This window comes from Artibeus jamaicensis, unplaced genomic scaffold (genome assembly GCF_021234435.1).
Source record: "Artibeus jamaicensis isolate MK-2021 breed Jamaican fruit bat unplaced genomic scaffold, CSHL_Jam_final scaffold_612, whole genome shotgun sequence".
Classification (NCBI taxonomy): Eukaryota; Metazoa; Chordata; class Mammalia; order Chiroptera; family Phyllostomidae; genus Artibeus; species Artibeus jamaicensis.
The window spans coordinates 5950286-5972303 of record NW_026522049.1 but is presented as its reverse complement, the minus strand read 5'-3'; the positions used below and the strand labels follow the sequence as shown (position 1 = coordinate 5972303).

Below are 22018 nucleotides of genomic sequence, written 5' to 3'. Positions count from 1 at the left end.
ATTTTGGTTCTTTGACAAGATTAGTCCCCTCCTGACAATCTCCCCACTCTGTCCATGTTCTTACCTGTGTTATAAAAGATGGTAGACTCAATGGTGCAGTTTTTGAAATAGGTATCAGTGGATGTAACGTCTTCAAAATAGCACTCGTCAAAGAATGTGTCTTCAAAGAGAACGTGTTTAAAGTACATCTTTGTGAACCTGTGGAAAAGATGTTTGTGCCTGAGTGATCCATCCAAGAAAAAAGGAGGCTTGAGAGCACAGTGAAAGACAGAGAAAGGCAGGAAAAGGAGAACTGCAGGCCAAAATGTACTGAAATGCTATTTTTGACCTGGACTAGTTCCCCATTTCTGAGCTGCTGGCTTTGTCAATGAGGAAGGCTTCAGAAGGGTGGAAGTTGGTTTCCAGCACAGGTGCACGCGGGGGACTGTGCATCAGCCTGGTGGTCCCCAAGTGCAGGCTCGTGGACCTTCTGCTTTGGAATTGTAGAAAGGTGAACACAGTGAAATAAAAACATTGATAGCATCTCACTTTATGAGGAGTTTAAAAAACCTGCAGGCCTCTCAGCTGGTCTTAGTAATTTTAAAAGCAATAGATTGTAGAGAATCTTCATTTTTAAAATAGCCCCAACAGAGATGTGGGGAAATAGGCCCTTCTGTTCACATCATTAATAGAATATAATCGGTGCAGCCTGTTTGGAAAGCAAAGTTTTGCAAAAATTTTCAGGACGCAATCCTTCTGACCTAAGAATAATCACCTCTAATCATTTATCCTACATGCGCTTGCTCATACATTCGAAGGAATACATCAGCTGATGCTCCTGCAGCATTTCTCATGACAAGAAGTGACTATTTGATAGATGAGAGGTAGATAGACAGGTACCATACAGTGGAACACCACATGGCCAGTTACAGTTATTAGGTAGATCTCTATGTCTCAACATGGAACGACCTTCAAGACGTATTATTAACCAAAAAATATCAAGTGCAGTGTAGTGTTCCCAGCACGTGACCTTTCATGGGGGAAGAAAGGGTATGACACACATGCATCCAGATGCAGGGGCCACATCTGGAAAGTCACACGAGGAACCGGCAGATGCCATCGCCCTGGGGCAGTGTGACGGGGCTTAAGAATGAAATAAACCTGCCCCGGCTGGCATGGCTCAGTGGACTGTGTGCTGGCCTGTGAACTGAAAGGTCTCTGGTTTGATTCCCAGTCAGGGCTCATGTCTGAGGTGCGGGCCAGGTCTCCAGTAGGGGGCGTGTAAGAGGCAACCAATCAATGTTTCCCTTTCACATGGATGTGTCTCTCCTGCTCTTTCTCCCTCCCTTTCCCTCTCTCTAAAGATAAATAAATAAAATCTTTTAAAAAAGAAAATAAACTTAATTTGTCCTTTATACCTAGTGCGTGTATTACTTTTTCACTTAAACATAAAATATTTAACGGGAGGAAGCACCTGGGTGACTAGAAGGTGCAGCCACATTTGGGAGCCACTGTGACACTCCGACTCCAGCATAAACTGAAGAGGAAAGAACAATATTGCATTTAAAAAGCATGCACTTGATTGGCCCTGAATTGAGGCCAGCAGTTTGCTGAAGCTGCTGGTTTCAAGCAGGAGCCTAAAGCAATGTCTTTCTATTGTCTGTTGGCCATTTCAGAGCTTAGGGAATGTAATGGTCAATTCATTAGAAAGAAACATCTAGAAAAAAAAGCATGCACTTGAGAAACATTGACATCACCTCCCGTTGGTGACAGGCCTTAAGCTCAGCCAAACTTGTAATCTAGAAAGCTTTGGATATGTTTTCCCATGTGAAATATTACAATCCATTATTTAACCCATGATTGGTCATTCGTCTATTTATTTCCATGTTGGGTCTTCAGCAAACACTTACTGAACATAGTACAAGGTGCTGTGAGTACAGAGAGGAAAGACATGGGCCCTGCCCTCAAGTAGCATTGGGATGGAAATTGAACAGGCAACAATAAGGCAGTGGGAGCCATGGTGACAGAAGTAGCCCAGGTGCTGAAGGAGTGGTTGTTCCTTTTCAGGGCTGCCAGATACTCCGGTCCAAGACCATACACAATGGTCAACTCCCTTACCCTTCATGCTATATGGTAATATGCTCAGAGCCCTGATCAGAGCCACTTATCAGTAGCTTTTGGAAAAAGACCTCCCACCCAGAAAAAGAACTAGGCAAGTGCTTCTTCTCAGAGGTGCCCAGACCACCTGCACCAGACTAACACGGGAGGCTACTATGAAAGAGGCAGTTTCCTACTGCACTCTCTTGAACAATAATCCTCAGAGTCTGATGCCAGCTGATTATACTTTAAAAAAATATGAGAGGCATTCATCTAGAAAGCCAGATTATTTTGGATAATTTTTGTTAGGGTCGAATTACTACAGACATTAAAAGAGAGACTTCTGAAAGCTGTCATTGAACTCTTCGGATTTCTGCGGAAAAACTAATTAGCTGCCTTTTGTTACAGGAAGAGGCCTCTGGTTTCAAAGTAAATGTAACTTGTACACTGGATGTGTTTACTCAGGAAAGCTATTTCTAAAGATTGTCTTAGGTCTCTGCCTTTCTTAATATATCTTTCTCTTTAATACAGCAATATGCTGCTGGTGTGGCTTTCTGTGATATTTTAATATTCCGGCAAAAGTGGGTAGAAAGCAGTGCCATAAATCATAATGGAGGCAGACCTTAAAACTTATCTCCAAGTGAATTATATAAAAAGCCTAAGTTATAAAGAAAGAGATAAAAGGAGAGAGGGCCAAGGTCTATTTTTTGAGTCTCTATATAAATCATCTCTTCCAATCTCTAAATTATATACTGAATTGGTCCAAGAATTTTCATTCGGGACACTTCAAAGGTTGGAAAAAACGTTAGCAAAAGTATCACGTGGAACTTTTCTTATAAGGAAATTGAAGCCATTGACAATCCAGAGTCTATGGCAGAACTATTATTATGAACATTATACCTTGATGGCATCACCCTCGGAAACTTAGTCTGATTAAAGAAATAAACAAAAAAAATGGACAGTTACAATTTAGTGATAATTACCAAGATAGAAGTATGCTATAAAGTTACTTCAAAATGGGCATATGTGATTTGGTTGGGAAAAATACGAGATGACTGATTCTGAAGGACAAAAATAAAAGAGCCTTCCCTTAACTGTATAAAGGATGTCAACTGAAACACAGATTAGATGTTATACCTAAAGGTAAAACACCACAAGCACCCCACTGAAGCCAGAATTCCCATCAGCACTGCTTCTATCCATCCCTGAACTTGACATGAACAAGGCAATACAAGAAGAATCAAAAAGAATAAAATTATAACCCTAAGAAAGCGAGAGATAAAGCTAAGTAGAGAGAAATGTAATGTTTAACAATTGGAAAATTCTACAGTATAAAGATGTCCCCAAATGAATGCAGGCATTCCGTGTAATTCTGGTCAAAACCCCAACCAGCTGTTTATAATGGAATTTTAGAAGTTGATTCTGAAATTCATGTGGAAGAGTGCAAGGGCAAAACTAGCCAAGAAAAATGTTAATCACTAGGTGGAAGAATCTAATTCTCCCGGAAATACAACTAAACAGAAAATTATGGCAAATAAGTCAGTGTGGTTCTGGTAAAAAGAAAAGACAAACAAACCCACAGAACCAAAGCACAGAAGCCCAATAATACATGTAAAGAAATCTGACATATGATAAAAGTGTTATTGCATATCGTTAGGGAAAAGACAGGGAATTTCATAAATGTTGTAGAGATGATTTGCTATTTGTATCAGAAGGGGGACCAAATTAGTTCCTGTCTTGTATACAGAGGCCACCTCCAAAAAAAAAATTTAAGGAACTAACTGTAGAAAGACAAGCTTAAAACATAGATTAAAAGCATAGAAACTGCTTTTATGATTTCAAATGTGAAAGATTTCTGAAATAAGAGTCAAAAGGCACAAATCTTAAAGGGAAAGACGACAAATTTGGCATTTAAAAAAAAACCTGCATGAGAAAGGATTCCATAAAGCAAAATTTAGAAAGGAAGTCACACACTGTCACAGCCAAGGGGAGAGGAAGGAGCTACTACTGTTAAGTGTGACATAGTGTCCTGGATGGGCTCCTGGGACAGAAAATGAACCTGGGTAAAAATGAAAAACATCGGAATACTGTATGGACTGTAGTTAATAGTCATGCATTGCTCTTGGTTCATTAATTGTAATACATGTACCATAGTAACATAAGATGTTAATAATAAGGAAAACCTAGGTGTGGGTAGATAGAAACTTTCTGCACTATCTTCGCAATTCTTCTGTGAATCTGAAACTGTTCTGAAATTTAAAGTTTATTTTTAAAAAATAGAGAAATTTTAAACACATAATTGACTACTGCTTTCTATGCCTCATTTTAAAGAACACCTTGCTAGATACTATCCAAAATTTATGTGTTGAAACCTAAGCCCCAATGTGATGGTGTTGGGAGGCAGGGCCTTTGGGAGGAGATTCGGTCAGGAGGCTGGAGCCCTGGTCAATGGGATTAGTGCCCTCATAAAAGAGGCCCACAGAGAAGTGCCGTGAACTTGGACCTCCACCCTCCAAAACTGGGAGAAATAAATTTTTGTTGTGTGTAAGCCCCTCATCTGTGGTATTTTGTTATAGTAGCCTGAACAGAGTAAAACGTCAAGCAAATTCATATGAACATGATAATCCAGTAAATAAAATAAGCGAGGCCCATGAACAGGCATGGACGTGAAAACCAGAATATCAAATACCCAATCCCTCCAGTCACGGCTACTTCCTCAGACCTAGAACCCAGAAGGCACGCATACACACTTCCCACCGTTGGCTCTACGGTACTGAACCAGGCCCACCGCCACCAGGAAAGTTCTTAGTGGTGCCCCACTAAAAGGAGCTCTTTACAGTGCATAACGTTTCAGCCTCATGTGTGAAATCAACCACTTCTTTTCCAGGTATGTGCTTGCCTTCTTTTCCTCTCCACTCTCCCTGTGCCGTACTATAGATGCCATTCCTCACTTTGGATTTAAATCTTACAAATCTAGTTTTCACCCTGAGCTATTCACCCCCCCTCCCCCCCCCCCGCCTTCAACGAGAACTTACGAGAGCTTTTCCCCTACTTTCCATTGGTCCCTTGTCTTGTGTGACGATTAATTACTCCTTGCCATTCAAGCTTCTAACCCTGAGCAGAACACAGCAACTTCCCTTCGAGCTGTGAGGAAAATTTGGGATTATCATGTTACTTCCTGGGTCCCAAGCTATCACAGACAGGAAGCAGGAGCTTCTGCCTGCCATCCAGGGAGGTTGAAATCCACTACACCTCCTTCTCCCACCCTAACCCTTGAAGAACCCATCCCTGCCAAGTAGAAAATTCTTACTAAAGGGGGAGGGTAAGTTAGTAAGTTACTTAGTTAATGCATGCTCTGGGATGAAAAGCTATCCTGCTTTTAATTAACGACAAAAGAAAAAAGAAAAAGGCTGGTCTGACATTTTTGTTCAGGGTTTCAAATATGAATTCATGTTTCTTTTGTCTTTCTGGCACTTCCCCCCAAACTCAGAGTTCTGATGCAAAAGCAGCCTGAGGACACAGAGCCACCTGATAGCGTGAGATGCACCGGGAGGCGGCAGACGGTGCTTGGGGAGCAGGTCAAACTCATCTGTGTACTTTTGTTCCTTCCTGGGGTCCCACAAGAGGCTGACATTTAGGTTTCGGTCGGATAGCCTTTATTGACAAAATCTCTGGGTCAAGTCGGAAGCTGTTTTTACACAAAGGCATTTTTCCCCAAGTACAACAGTCAATAAAGTAAATAACTTTTATCTAAATTTTAAATCAGAGAAGCGTGGATAAAAATCAAGGAAGGACTACTGGTAACTAAGGGAAAACTACCCACTCAAGCAGAAGAACATCAATTTAACTTTCCAAAGAGGCTTGAGGGTTTTCAAAGATGGGATGCTTTCTCGCTGAAGAACAGCAGATGGCAGTATAACCCAGAAAAAGAAACCAGGCTCGTTCAGTCCTTCAATTTCAAAGGTTCCTCCTCTTCCAAGGAGAAAAACACCCTTTTTACTCAACAATTTGCTGGAGGAAAAATTATGGGCTTTAAGTAGTTGTAATTTTGGTATCCACTGGTTAAAAACCATACATGTGAGGCCTGACTGGTGTGGCTCAGTTGGTTGGGGGTCGTGCCACAAAGGGAAAGGTTGCTGGTTCACTTCCCTGTCAGGCATGTGCCTGAGTTGCGGGACAGGTGCCCCATCAGGGGAGTGCGATAGGCAACCAGTCGATATTTTTCTCTCACGTCAGCATTCCTCTCTTTCTCCCTCCCTTCCCTTCTCTCTCAAATTAAATAAGTAAAGAATCTTTAACAAAAAAAGTTTTAAATGCAGGCAAAACTTTTCTAATACTTCACTCATCGTTCCCCCCAAAAGACAACACTATGGAGGAAGACAGGCCAGGCTGATCTGTCCTGGAAGGTAACATGGGGTAGAAGAAAAACAGGAGATAGTGTCAGGTTAGCCTTGGCCGGAAAAAGTGTCCAGAATCAAAGAAAAAGCTCGACAACCAGGCAGTGAGTTGGTGCAGGGACCTCGGCAGCATGAGCTCTGGTGGCATTAATGGGTCACAGCTCCCCGAGTATCTATCTCTATGAAAGCTGTGAGTCGCTGGGAGGATGGTCAGAGTGCCCCTCCACAGTGCCTCCGTCCTTGGACAGATCAGCTACAGCCAGGAGACCAGGCATGACACAAGGCCAGCCCAATAGAGACAGAGCCACCAGGGGAATTACTGTGTCTCCAGCAGCCATAAAAATAAGTTTTTCTGCCACCTACTGACTTCTTATGGTTCCGGTGGCTCTCTCCCAAGAACAATCCCCAAGGCCTGTGACTCTAATCTAGGGAAGGTCCATGGTCTCTCACTTACTTATCATTCACCAGCTTCCCATGTTGGTGAATCTGATTTTCCATTGTGAAGTTGATCGTGGCACCGTACACGTGCTCACCGAAAAACACCTTCATTTTGGACTTGTATTCTTCATCTTGAAAATACCGGATCATGTCGGGGAACCAAACTGTCAGTCCATAGTAACTGGGAGAGAGAAGACAGAGCATTTGAGCAGCTGTATTCCTTCCTGACCAGAGTCTCCATTCCTGATTGGAGGTCGATAACACTCATTCTAAATGGGTAAATGTGGTTTAGTGTTAGAAAATCTAATCATATAACAGTCATATTAACAGATCTGAGGGAAAAAAATCATAATCATCTCTATAGGTGCAGAAAAGGCATTTGATGAAAAGACAACATTCATTACTGATAAAAGTACCAATTGATTAGGAATTGATGGACACTCCCTTAACATATGAGAAAATACATATCGCAGCTAAAAAGGCAAAGTCTTACCAATGGGGACACACTAAAGACATCTCCACTAATGTCAGAAAAGAGATGAGGACACCCATTGTCACCACCACTACTGAACACTATTGCAGGTCTTAGCCAACTCAGTTAGACAAAAGAAAGAACACAGAAACCTAAAAAAGCAAGAGGTAAAACTACCTCTATTTGTAGACAATATGATTTTATACCAGGAAAATTCAAGATAACCAACTCAAAAAAAAAAAAGGTCATTAGACATATATAAAAAGATGCTCAATCCCACTCATATCAAGAAAAATGCAAACTGAAACTACACTGTGTTACCATTCTCACCTCCCAGATTGTCAACACCTTCAAATTTTGCCAAAACATCCTGGTGCTGAGGCTATAGGTAAACAGGTGTCTCTTATGTTGCTGGGAAAAGGACAGAATCATACAATAACATATGGAGGATGACTGGTCAATGTCTAAAAAATTGCTTGTGGAGTTGCCTCATTTGAATCCATAATCCATACCTAGGAATCTGTTCCACTGATAAACTCACATGGCACAAAGTAGCCTCAAACACAGTTACTCATTGTGGCACTGTCTGCAACAGCAAAAGTCTGAAAACTCCCCAAGAGTCTAGCAATAAATCCCTGGTTGAAAGAAGTGAGGTGCTTTTCTGTGGAGTGCGGTGCACCTGTGCTATGCTGCTGTAAAGAGTGAGAAAAATCTCCACTTATTTGTGGGAGAGATCACCAGAATATGTTATGGAGTTCGAACAGCAGATGCAACAATGTGTCCCTTTGAATAAGAAAATGAGGAAGAAATAAGTATACGTATTGGTTTAAATTTGCAAAAATAAGCACTGGGATGGCAAATAGGGAATAAAAGATGATTGCATGTAAGAGGCAAAGGGGAATGTGTAGAGGTTGTTAGAATTGAGTTCATTTTTCGTGTCCAGGGAGTGTATCTTGGTCACAGGTGGCTGGCGACAAAGCAATATCATCGATGGGAATTTAAAATCTCCCTGAAAGTTCCTAGTTGATGACAGTAACTTATTGAGCACTTACGATGTGCCAGAAATGACTGCAGGCACTATTACCTACAATTAAACAGCCTCATGCTGCTGTGAGTAGGCCCTGAACCTCGCTCAGAAAGGAGGGCCCCGTTATTTGGGGATGAATGACATGACTGAGGTGAGAGCCTGCTGTTTGGGAGAAGAGCCAGCTAATCCCTGATCATATTACATTTCATTTTCCATATTACAGGGCTCATTATTGCAGAGTTTCCCCATTTTCCCTACTTAACATTCACAGTGGCGCTGATGGCTGCCTCCTCAGCACTCACTCCTTGCTTCTTCTTTGGGAACAGACACTTCATTTTCTGTCAGCCCTCGAGAAGACTAATGAGACTGTCAGCGCAGAGGCAAATCCTGATGAGTCTAGAATCGCTGGGAAATCACATGCTTTTGCCAGCGATTACTTTAGTCCAGTAATCACCCATTTTTTTCTTTTTGTGGCACACATAAACTAATTACTAAAATTCTGCAGCACACCCCAAAATATATTTTTTGCCAATCTGACCAAAAATATAGGTATAATTTTTATTCATTCACACTGCATGGCCATTGTTGAGTTGGCTGTTGTCATTTTTTTTTTAATTTGACACTCTAAGGAAAAAGAGGTCCATGTCCCTGATGCTGAGTCAGGGATTGCACTTTTTAAAAACTTCTTGCCACACACTGGGTGGAAATTGCTGGTTTAGCCCTGAGTGTGTAGCATATGTCTCCTGAGAACAGTTTCCTCACTCTTCAAAAGGGCAGCTCTGCAGGTGGTCCCTGTGACAGAATGCCGAGAGGGGCACAGGCCTCTCGCACTCACAATGAGAACCAGCCAGAGGCTGAAACTCCTCCTGCAGCCCGAGGAATTCTTGTTACAAGGGTAAAAAATTTCCTCGTGGCAGACACGCCTAGAATGGCTTTCCTGTTACTTACAGCCCAAAGCATCCAATCTGATACAGACTCCATGAGTCAGAACCAATCATAATCCTCAATTTATAGAGGGGGCCCATGAAGCATAGAGAAGTTAGTGAACTTAAGTGAGAACTTACCTTAAAGCCATGGTGAACCAGACCACCGCCAGAATCAGCGTGTTCATCCGGTAGGGCCCCAGCACACAGTACAGAGCGTTATCCCAGACCTATAATCCACACCAGAGAAGGGCCGTTAAAGGAGTCTCATTTCTCAGGTTTTTTAATGAGTTGTCTAGGATGTCATGAAGAGAATGGGCAACCATGATCTCCCAGAAGTAGCAATTCTATTCCAAGGAAAGCCTTTTCTCTTCTTACTGGGTGGCCTTGACCTCTAAAAGTCCTACAGCATCATCCCTAGGAACACAACAATATCCCATGCATGTGAGTGGGGATTTCAAGCCACTGGACAAGATTGAGTACTGAGTTCTGCCTGCTGTCTGTGGGAACGGACTGCTATTCCAAACACTGCCCAACCATACACCCAGGCCATCCAGTCTCGGCAGACTCTGGCCATCAGCTGCCTTGGTGCACCACAGCCGACTGGCCTGCAGGAGCCACTGCTCTGCAGAAATGGCCTTGCCCTTCATGAAGACTCTCTCAGAAATACTAGCAAACCTCGAGGGTCCATTTATTTCACTCACTCCTGTCTTCCTATGTGTTGTTTAAAGAGAAGATGCTCGAGAGAGATGTTTACTCAGACTAGACATTTTCCCTACATTCAAAATCTCTGCCCTGGAAATGAAGAGCAAAGAGAGGAAACTAAGGTTTACAGAGTCTCCGGCTCAAGGGCTCACAGCAAGTGAGAGGGGTCAAGGGCTCACACCCAAACATCCTGTGCAGGGTGCTTCTTCCCCATCACACTGGCTTAGGCTGATGGGGGTGTTCAAGGCCTCTATTCTTCATCCCCTGAGGGTACAGGTTTCCACAGAACCCACCCCCCTGCTCATCCACCCCACATCCCCAGTCATACCTGCTTGAAAATGGTCTTGAATCTGACCAGCCAGCGCTGGTACCAAGTTCCTGTTGAACTTTGGATCTCAATGAATTCATCCATTTGCTTGGGAGTTTTGATGTGGGAAACCTGTAAAGCAAGGATGAGAGAGAAAACCTTAACCCCACTTTGTACCAGACCTTTCAACTGTCAGTTAAATGGAAGTGACTTTATTAATTTGTTGAGGGTGAGAGGAGCCTTTGGTGACCCTGCAGTTTGGTGACTCTTGACCAAAGATGTACATAGCATCTCTTTGGAGTATTTCTCCCACTGTAGACAAAAATGAATCAGTCTTTTCATCTCATGCCTTTGGGAAGTTAGTGGGTCATGATTCACTGAATTCCCAGTTATATCTGATTTTCTCACAGTAGGGTTGATGCTGCCTTAAAATTCACAAGTCTACCCTCAATGGGTATTAACATCACAGAAGTCTAGTACCTATGTATGAAATACTGTGTGTGCTGGGGAAATGGGATTTGCTATGTAGGACATTTTAAAAATACCACAGGATAAGAGAAAGTTTGTCTTCCTTCTGTACAGCAAGGGAAACCATCAACAAAATGAAAAGGCAACCTGCTGAGTGGGAAAAATATTTGCAAATCATGTATCTGATAACTAGTTAATATACAAAATACATGAGGAACTCATACAACTCAAAAGCAAAAATAAAAAGAGTTGATTAAAATGGGCAGAGGATCTAAATAAACATTTTTCCAAAAAAAAGGACATACAGATAGCCAATAGGCACAGAAAAATGGTGCTCAGCATCACTAATCATCAGGGAAATGCAAATAAAAATCACAATGAGATATCACCGCACACCTGTGACTATTATACAAAAACAAGAAATAACAAGTGTTGGAGAGGATGTGGAGATAAGGAGACCCTTGTGCACTGTTGGCGGGAATGTAAGTTGATGCGGCCACTGTGGAAAACAGTATGGAGGTTCCTCAAACTATTAACATTAAAACCACCATATGATCCAGCACTCCATTTGGGTATTTATTCAAATAAAACAAAAACACCAATTCAAAAATATATATGCACCCCCATGTGGGTGGGGGAGTTAATCCAGGAAGGCTTCCTGGAGGACATGGATTTGAGGTTGAGTCAATGAAAGTTATGCCAACAGGTGCACAGACATGCCAGCAGCAGGCGTTTCTTAGGGTTGGCCACAGAGCTTGGTGTGGAGGAAAACAGATCCTGGTAATGAACAGGACATCTTCATGGAAACTACTATTTAGTAACTTTTGAACTTCATAAACTAACAAGAAATAAAATTCAGGCTAACAGCCAATGAAGGTAAGAAATGGGTATAGAATGGGTAACCTGTTGCTCGTGGCCTTGTAGGCTGGTACGACCTTATTGAAATATAATTTGCAACATTATCTCAAGAGCTATAAAAACACTCAAGCTCTTAAAACCAGTCATTTTATTTCTAGGCATTGACTCTTAGAAAACAAACTCAGAACGTAAAGAAAGGGGAAGGAACCTTGTGTGTGAGAAGGCTCACTGCAGCAACATTTACGTGAAGAAGAAAATAAAATAGGAGAAATCAATTTCTAACCTTAGGAACATGTTTAGAAAAATTGTGTTGACGCTCCTACTCTTAATGTTTATGAAATGGATGGTTATGAAGGCTATGAGACAACATACAGAATACTTATGAGAACTCTTAAATTACAATGTATCTGTAAATACACATAATTATGTTATTTCCTCATGAATACAGCTAGCTTCCTTCCCTTGTTCAATTACTGTCAGTACTAAGAAGGCTAACCATCAAAATGCAAAGAATTAATTACAACAGTGATTAGAATGTCAGGGTTTTATTCACCTCATGACACATTTTCTGTGACGTGCTTGTATAAAAAATTGTTGCTCAGCAAACCAACCCAGGAAAGGGGAGAGGACCCCTCGTGTTGGCACAGGCGACCGCACACTCACCGTGAACACCTTCTCCGGGGTCCCCTTAGCTCTCATGTTGGTGTCATGGACTTGCTTGAGAATCATCCAAGCTTCGTCATGCTTGCCCATCTGGTAAAACCAAGGAAGGAGACGTGAAAAACCCTTTGCTGGTTAGTGCAGATATCTGTGTCTGAGGCGAAGGAAGGTGGACTTGTAGGGGTGTCCACCTACAACGTCTTCGGGGCTGAGGAAGCACAGCTAGCTCCTGCCGTGGTCCCATGGCTCTCACTTGGGGCTGGAGCACTGACTCACCTCCAGCAGGAACCGTGGGCTCTCCGGCATGAACCTCAGGGCCACCATGGACACGGTGCAGGGCAGAGCGCAGACGATGACAAACACTCTCCAGCTGTGGTAGTGGTAATGGGTGCCCATGCTGAAGCCCCAGCCTGCCGAGAGGAAATCGGAGGATCTCAGTCACCACCTCAGGGTGACCTTGAAGCACTGGCTCTCCAGCTGCAGGGCACAAGAGCACCCCCTGGAAAGCAGGTTCAAAGGTAGACTTCCTGCTATGCCCCCAAAGCTTCTGACTCTGCATCCAGGATAGGCGCTTGGGAGTCTGCATCCTGACAAACCCCTAGTGGGCCTGGGCTGACAACATTTACGGGCCTTCAGTGAGAGTGCAAACAGAGGCAATATCCCAACTCCTACGTAGTCATCAAAATTCAAGTTAACAACCTATTCAATAACACATGTTCTACTCCCCTGTCCCGCACTGCACAGGGCCCAGCCTTGTGGGACCCCCTTATTTTCCCTCCCGGCCCCCTCCCGCAGAGTGAGGGGCTTGTGCTCACATGTGTGGACACACCATATACACGTCCATGGTGACAATGGGCATCCTTGCCATGATCCCTTGATTTCAGTGGAAATTCCTGGGTCCTGAGACCCAGCTGCAGGATCAGACGTTGGGGGTCCTGGCCTCACAGACCCCTCACTTCACGGGAAGGAACAGCTGGAGGAAAGCCAGAGCAGGGCCTTATATGACCCAAGGTTTGGACAGAGGGCTCCTCTTACTCGGGTCAAAGGGCAACATCAGCTCTAGGTGATTCCAGCACACAGGGTTCAAGAACACACTTCGGAAACCATTGTAAGTCTTTATATTATTTTTGTTATTTAAAAAAACTCAGCTTCTATTTTCAAATAAATTCTACCATTGTTGAAGTGAAACAGTAACCAGGTCCTATTCTGCTTTCATTATTCAAAGTATTTCCAAAATTCATTTTCAGAAATTGTTTTAAGGACTCACAAAACATTATTTTTTATGTAAAGATGTTATTTATTTTTAGAGAGAGGAAAAGGGAGGGAGAAAAAGAAGGAGAGAGACGTCAATGTGTGGTTGCCTCTTATGCGCCCTCCACTGGGGACGGGGACTGTGACCCAGGCTTGTGCCCTGACTGGGAATCGAACCAGCGATCCTTTGGTTCATAGGCTGGCACTCTATCCACTGTGCCACACCAGACAGGGGCATAAAACATTCTTCAATATCCTCATGGATCACAAATTTCCCTTGTTAGGGATCGGTCTCACGGTGGAAAGAGCCTGGACTGTTGCAGTCCCACAGATCGGAGTTCAGATTCTGGTTTTCTCACGTTGTTACTGTATGAGTGGGTTTTCACAGCTGTAACATGCAGGCGATGACTGATACCTGTGCAGATGTGCCAAGTGGGAACATTTTCAGCAGCCAATTCACCTGCTTGCAAGGTAGCTCTGATTTCTTTAGAAATAGCTACTTGACATTTAATGCCACAGATATTGAGCAAAATAGGTGAACACCAGCAAAGATCAGCAAAAGAATTTTTTTTACACCAAGGTTATAAACTAAAGAGATTGATTTTCTCATGCCACCCAAAATATCTCTGAAGACGATTCCAGCAGCATTTTTTTAAAACGAAACTTTATAAATAGATATATTGATTTCTGAAGTTAAGAAGGTAATCATTACTTGACTGTAAAAATCACTATCCCACTGACTTAAAAAAATATCCCACAAGGCCAACGGCAGTGGACTGCCGATGTCTTGAATTCTCTATTAATCCCCATTGTGCTTTGAGTTGTTCTTCGTGCTGTGGGCTGCTAACCAATAGCTACTGTTTCTGCAGATACTTCTCACTCCATTGGTACAATTGAAGGATGAGTCAGAGGGAATCCCAGGCGGGGAAAGGTGGAGCTGTAGTGACCTCGACACACAACACACACGTCATCCAACATTTGCCATCAAACCTCTCGCACAGAGCGGCCTCTTCTCCCTCCCATCTCGCTGGGGTTGGGTTGTCTGCCTTTATTTTAATTAAGAAGCCCTTCCTTTCTCCTGAGAGTAATACTGGAGAGATAAAACCACAGCAATATTTATTACTCACATCCAAAAACTATTCTGGCAGAATTGGAAGTAAAATGGACCAAAGCCAGAGGAGCCAGTCTCAGCGAGATAAGAAGGGAAGGGCAGAAGCTTGTGAGTTTATGAAGTATCCTGCCTCAGAAAGATTTTTTTATGATAATATGTTTAAATTATCCAAAATCCAATATCCTTTCATGCCCCATGGTTTTTATGGTGATTTTAGTAATCTGCTCTTACCACGTTTATGAGGCACATCCTCAGGGCCTTAAATTAATAAAATTAAGTACCGAACTGCCCCCCGCCCCGATACATAGGATGGCCATTCATTTGGAGACGGACTGCTCTGCTCACTGGTCTTTCCGCTTGCCCTACTTTCCTGTGTCAGGATTTTACAAACAGCTGGTGGAGCTGACTACAATGAGAACTACTCTTCCACAATATACACATATTTTTGCTCCTGAGTTCCCAGAAAAGCATTCTGAGTTTGGCAATTCTCTTTCTCAATGACTCAGTTACCCAATTCCCCGGGCCAAGACCTCCCAGCACTTCGTTCCTGAAAAAGCAATTAAGTGAGTTGTGCAAGCTGTGCACAAACACCAGCCTCCTTCCCACAGTGACCCCTGCGTGCGTCCTGCTGGGGGGTGCGGGGGGGGTGCGCGGTGAGAGGATTAATGTCTTAGGCGTATTGAGAAATACCATCAAATGTCTGGTGCGCTGTGGACAAAACATCTGGTCCTGGTCAAAGGAGGCTTAAAATAGATCATCACTCCTGTTTCACGGTGTCTCATGTCTTCCACAGTTCTGGGATGGATTTCCCCCAAGGTAACGCCTGTCTCAGTTGAGCCAGGTCATCTAAGAGGCTTGGTGTTTTTTGTTTGTTTGTTTGTTTGTTTGTTTGTTTGTTTGTTTGTTTGTTTTACGTATTCAACAAAGTATGTTAAGTGTCTAGTATATGCCAGCTTCTGTGCTCAGAATGGGGTGGACGCTATATTAACTCTCATGTGGCTTTGACCTCAGTGAACAGTTTGGATTTTTACTCTAGGTCTCTGGTGCTGCCGAGGACTGACACCACTCACAGTAGTGTGTTTTCACATCTCTCCCTTGCTTCCCATCTTTCTCTGTTCCCTACTCCTAACACTGCCTTCTACTGACCACACATGTCCTTCTTTGCTCTCACTTCTCTTCCCTCAACTCTTTGTAAGAGCCTTGTATTTTTAAATGCAAGATTTCATAAAGGCATACAAATAAAAATCACCTTGTTCATTTTGGGGTAAAGTGTCTAATCAGGAGCCCTGCTCTCAACCAGTAGAGGTCAGTCAGCAGCCACGCACCACCCCCCTGCCATGGGGTCAAGGAGCTCCCCACTTAAATGCTTTCATTGCTACCTGCAGATCAGAGACATCTGCCAGACTTTACAGGAAGGAGAAATGTCTATTGCTTTAAAACCACTAAGATTTCGGGGCTTAGAGGGTTATCAGGCTAATGCCCCCAGCTTCAGCTTGACTAATAGAGGAGGCATCGTCTGCACTAAGGCTTCTTTAAAAGTTATGGGTGGAGCCTCTGTTAGCTCAGAACACAGGCAGGACCACATTTAAAACAAGGACACCAAGAAGGTGAATGAGTAGAGAACAGGCGGTTAGCTTCAGCTACCCTATCCCTCCACAGGTTCTAAATGATAGCAAAGCCTATGCCCGTAATCGGTGGTTTTCTGAAAATGATTCTGAAGGATGCTGGTGGTGTTTCTTGCCTGGGATACCGAGAAGTCATCATCAAATTCAAATTGCCATCTTCTCCCTACTTTACTTTTCACAAAACCGACAGTGAAAGTTCACGTTGCCAGGTCTCTGTCTAGAGAATCTGCTTTTACAATTATCCAGGATAATAAAATTATCCTGGCTGAAACCAAGACCTTGTCTGTAGGGGCTGCTCCACTTCTGCGGTCTTCAAGATACTGCAAAGCGGCCAGGGCTGGTGGGGGTGCAACAGGATTCAAGGTCATGCCAGTGCTGTGACCTTGGCCAAAGCACCAGCTTCGCTTGGCTTCTGATGCCTCATCTCTAAGATGGGGTTACCAAAGCCTAACTTGTTGTGGGGTGGGGGGCTGAGGAAATAGGTGAAATCCTTTCAAATAAAAAGAAGAAAGGAAAGGAGAGAATTAGGGAGGAGGGAGGTGGGGTGGGAGATGGGGGAACAGACTGTATTATTTCCTGAAATCCTGGTACTGAAATTAGCAATGCGTCTCCAGTGGTGGAAGTTGTTGTTTTTTTTTTTTTAGAAAGATCAAAATCATACAGAGGAACTGTGGGAATAAAGGGAACAAGGCTGAGGACAGAAAGTATCCCCAGGAGGCAGGTGCCGCGGTAACAAGGGCCCAGGGCTGTTCTGAGCCCTGTGCTCACCGTAGTGTGGGATGATGCTCCAGGCCATGGCGGACGCATAGATGCCCCCTGTCATCCAGAAGATGCCCAGCCAACTGAGGTGCTCTCCTCGCTTCTCCCGAGACAAGAATTCGGAGAAATAGGCAAAAACAATGGGCAGAGCTCCGCCAATACTATAGGGGGGGAAATGCCAGAAACAAAGAGTCAAGTCACACACTGAAAATGGTCGCAGCAGAAACCGAGTTGCCTACACCCAACCCTTAGGCTCCGGGGCAAAATAACCGAGTGAATTTCAGAGACTGGCCAAGGCAGGGCCAGGTTGTGTTGACCTTCTACGCACTGACTTCACAACCTAACCCCTTTCTAAGGTTGACTTCAGTGTAGTATCTTGGAAGTCAAACAAAAACCCAGTCCAGGGTTTTCTGGAGGTACCACTCAGCACTGGAGTTCCAGGATGGGGGGGACCATTGGTCTAGGGGGGTCCATCTGAAGCTCTGAGACTACATACCCTATGCCCGAGATGAGCCGGCAGAAGAGGAAGGCTCCATAACCCTGCACGAAGGAGGAGAGGGAGGCGAAGGAGGCGTTGAGGGCCAGAGACATGCTGAGAGCTCTCTTCCTCCCCAGCTTATCGGCCAGGCCCCCCAGGATAAAGGCCCCCGCCATCATTCCCAGGTAGACGATCAGCCCTGTTGGGAAGGAGAGGGGAGAAGGCAGAGAGAGAAGACAAGACATGAGAAACGGTGCAGTGTTCTAGAAAAGCCAACGCCCACTTTTATGCATCCCAGAAATTCCATGTCACCAACATAACAGGTGGAATGCAACAGACGTTCATGGCAAATTAGAAGTTTTCTACAAATCCAACTTCTTGGGAATGCTATTCAGAAAAACGGTCTCGTGGGTTTATACATCTGTATAAATACTAACAAAGGTAACCACAGCTGGGTTCGATATTCCTTTCTTAAACGCTACTCTTCCAGATGCATGATATGCAGAAAAGGGAAATGCCGTAATTTCATTTTTAAGTGAGAAAAAGTGTTTGTGATGCAAATCTCCTTACCTGTGGGATCATATTTCAAGAGAGAAGTGCTAGTACAATTTAGGAACTATAGTAATTAGTATTGTAACAGGTCTGGTCCTAGGTGGGATACTGGAAACATCAGTGTGAACACTGTGTAAAGCATAGGATTTCCGACCACTATGCCGTACACCTGAAACTAATACAAAACAATTTCGAATGTAAACTATCATTGAAAAAAATGTTTAAAGATTTTATTTATTTATTTTTAGAGAGAGGGGAAGGGAGTGAGGAAGAGAGGGAGAGAAACATCAACGTGCGGTTGCCTCTCCCCCGCCCACCTACTGGGGGCCTGGTCTGCGGCCCAGGCACGTGCCCTGACTGGGAATTGAATCGGTGACCCTTTGGTTTACAGGCTGGCACTCAATCCATTGAGCCACACCAGCCAGGGCAAATTTTTTTAATTTTTAAAACTATAAAAAGAGGGAGATGGGGGGGGCGGCTGGGATGGGAGAAATAGACAAAAAATTGTACTTGAAAAATAATTAAATAAAAAAATAGCAAAAAAAAAAATCTATAAAAAAAGAGAGAGAGAATGTCCAGGGAGAAATAGCAAAGCAGGTGTGGAGAACACTGGGAAGAAAGAAAATGCTACAAATGAAAATCAACAATTGCCAACAAGGCAAGCTGCTTCATTAAAATGCCCAGATTTTATTAAATACCCAAAAAGAACCTTTCCTAGCTATAGCCAGTTTTCACATTTCTTTCAGGAATGTGGAAGAGAGTAGCAATGAGCTGTTCTTGAATCTCAAATGCGTATAACTACTACTTGCCTTAGAATAAAATCAGTTCATTTAAGCTTTCATATAAATGTATTGTTGTAGGCATGTTGATGGTATTCCAGTGGAAGCCAGTATCCTGGTAGAGGTGGCAAATCTCCAGAAACACGTGAATAAGTCCTTCCTACTAAATATTGAGTGCTTACCGATTACCAATGACCGTGCTAAGCATATATGGTATTGACTAAACCCATGGAGGAAACTTTGTAGCATGTCCTTCATTCAGAGAAAATGATGCATACAAGCTTCCTGAGTACCCCTTGCCCAGCCTTGACTGCAAATCAAGCAATGAATGCAAACTGTCTTCCACAGAAAGTACCTGCCAATGTTTTATTTATTCAGATGTGTGCCCAGAAGGATCCATAAGGAGCAAAAAACTTAAATGAGCTAGTTCAGCACTTTGAAGGTAGGTCCTCAAAAGGAGGAATTGAACTACACTGTGCTTTCTCTTCCCAATGACAGATTGGCTTCATTCCATTTATTTTTATTTTTTTATTGAGTTCATTGACATGCAGCATATTCATAGTTTCAGGTGTACAACATAATGATTCAGTATTTGTTTATATTGTGAAATGGTCACCCAAAGGAGTCTACTTAACAATCATCACCATAACGGTTACAGAATTTCCTTTTCTTATAATGAGACCTTTGAAGATTTACCCTCTTAGCAAATTTCAAATATGCAAAATAGTGTTATTAACTATGGGCACCATGCTGTGCATTACTGTCTCATGACTTATTTATCTTATCACTGGATGTTTGTACCTAGTTACTCCCTACAGCCATCTACCCAGCACTGCCTCTGGCAAACATGTGCTTTGTATCTATGAGCTTGGTGTTTTGTTTTGTTTTGTTTTGTTTTGTTTTGTTTTAAGATTCCACATATAAGTGAAATCACATGGTATTTGTTTTATTCTGCCTGACTTATTATTACACTTGACAAACATAATGCCCCCAAAGCCCACCAAGTTGTTACAAATAGCAAGATTTCATTCTGTTACGGCTGAATAATATTCCATTTATCAAGGGATGGACATCTGGGTTGTTTCAATATCTTGGTGATTGTAAATAATGCTGCAATAAACATGGAGGTGCCATATTTCCTTCTTTTATTTACTTTTTTAGATGAGGTGTTTTTTTTTTAGGATTTTATTCATTTATTTTCAGAGAGAGGGGAAGAGAAGGAGAAAGAGGAAGAGAAACATCAATGTGTGGTTGCCTCTCACATGCCCCCTACTGGGGACCTGGCCCACAACCCAAGCATGTGCCCTGACTGGGAATCGAACCTGTGACACTTTGGTTCACAGGCCTGCACTCAATCCACTGACCTACACCAGCCAGATTCCTTCTTTTATTTTATTCTACCAAATGAAAAGAAATGACAACTAGGTATTGTCAAAGATTTTTATAAGCTAGGGTTTTCTTCACTCACCTGTATTGTAACTCTTCACCCTCTATATTGCTCAAAGTCACAAAATATGTTATTTTCTTTTTCTTTTCAGTACATAATATTACTTCAGGAAATATGCCTATACATCTACATATATATTTATTACATGCCTGTTATTGGGGAGGCAGCATATTGGGGATATGGTGAGGTGCAAACACAAGGAGACCCCTGCCTTTGTGGAGCTTACATTCTAGTTAGGAAACAAGAGATAAACAAAGAAGTGAGTAAAATATATAATAAGTGGACTACTGGTGTTATAAAAAATAATAATATAGGGGAGGGAAATAGGGAGAGCCAGGGTGGAAGGTGGCAATTGAAAATAAGGTGGATCGGGAAGTTTTCACAAAAATGGGGTATTTGGGCCAAGACCTAAGTGAAGCTGAAGGTGGGGATATTGAGGGGAAATTGCCGGGCCTGTGCTCCTGGGCTCTCTCCTGGGCAGGTTTCCCTGTGTACTTGGAGGGCTCACAGTGAGGATTTCCCCTCCTTCCTGTTTCACCAATTCCTCAGCCCTGAGCTTGGAAGATATACTGAACAATTTCCCATTATATCAGGTCACTGGCATTTGTGGTTGAGAAAATGAATCATGATTTGCAAATCCAGCTCATAAAATGTGTCACACTGTATGGTAATAACGTGGGGATCAGTGTTCCCTGTTACACTGTGAGTTGATCAGCTCAGTCCAGCTTGGACCAGCCAAGGGTGTCCAACATCTGGTTCCCTGCAGACTGAGTCTTGCTCAGTTCTGAGCCATCGTGAGTTATGTCTAGCAGGACGGCCTTACTCACTGAGGAGGGTATCTTAAAACCATCTTCGGCTGCCATATGACCCACTTCCAGCAAGAAAGTCTGAGAGAACCTTCTAGACCAGTGGTCCCCAACCTTTTGGGCACCCAGAATTGATTTCATCGATGATGATTTTTCCACAGCCAGGGGTGGGGAGGGGATGGTTTTGGGATGATTCAAGCACATTACATTCAAGCTTATTCCTGCTATGCAGCCCGGTTCCTAACAGGCTGGGGACCCCGGTTCTAGACCACTGGTTTGGAATGTCAGCAACAAACATTGTACCAGTTACTAAGCTACTGTCTCTCAGCTCCACAGCCACCCTTCCAGCCCCTGCTTAGCCCACAAACCCCATGTGTGCGTTGCCAGCCAGTCCCCGCTAGGCCCTCCACTAGGGGGCACTAGACAGAGGCATAACAGCTAGAGAATGAAGAAAAGGCCTGTGCTCTCGGTTTCATAATTTTCACAGCAGTCACACTTCTTCACCCTACAGCAGCAATGCAGCAGCTAAATCTGGTTAGCAGAATCAGCCACACCCTGCCCTTCTGTCCTTGCCCACACCAGCACCAGCCTGCCAGGAGCCCCTCCCCTCTCCAGAGACCTGAGCTGTAGCTCCCCGAGGCCTCTTCTCTGAGCTTTTAGGTCATAATAATTCCAGTCTCTTCTTTTTATTCCCCTACCCCTAGAGGTGTCAGCTGCTCCCTGCATTCAAGATGTCAGTAGACTTCTAAAAAAAAAGCCATTTCACTTGTCCAGTTAATACTTTTTATTAATTAAACCTATCTTTTGAATAACTGGCATGATGATTTCTGGCTCCTAAATACACCCTGACCCATCAGACACATAGAGAAATGGATGAAT

The 22018-nt window shown here is 43.3% G+C and overlaps 1 protein-coding gene and 1 non-coding gene across 6 annotated transcripts in view; one reads left to right on the top strand and one right to left on the bottom strand.

The window, feature by feature from the left end:
* Positions 1 to 22018, bottom strand: part of SV2B (synaptic vesicle glycoprotein 2B) — a 92872-nt gene that overhangs the window by 14323 nt on the left and 56531 nt on the right. For all 5 annotated transcript variants that reach the window (XM_037145068.2, XM_037145066.2, XM_053658815.1 and 2 more), the window contains exons 3-10: positions 17574 to 17754; positions 17087 to 17238; positions 12608 to 12741; positions 12335 to 12424; positions 10367 to 10477; positions 9475 to 9563; positions 6928 to 7092; positions 65 to 198 (exon numbers count right to left, since the gene is read on the bottom strand). In XM_037145068.2, the coding sequence (XP_037000963.2) occupies positions 65 to 198; positions 6928 to 7092; positions 9475 to 9563; positions 10367 to 10477; positions 12335 to 12424; positions 12608 to 12741; positions 17087 to 17238; positions 17574 to 17754 (1056 nt within the window). The remainder of the gene's footprint in view (positions 1 to 64; positions 199 to 6927; positions 7093 to 9474; positions 9564 to 10366; positions 10478 to 12334; positions 12425 to 12607; positions 12742 to 17086; positions 17239 to 17573; positions 17755 to 22018) is intronic.
* On the top strand, positions 1562 to 1698 carry LOC119049147 (small nucleolar RNA SNORA2/SNORA34 family). The gene has a single exon (XR_008390445.1). It is a non-coding gene; the product is annotated as a small nucleolar RNA SNORA2/SNORA34 family (small nucleolar RNA).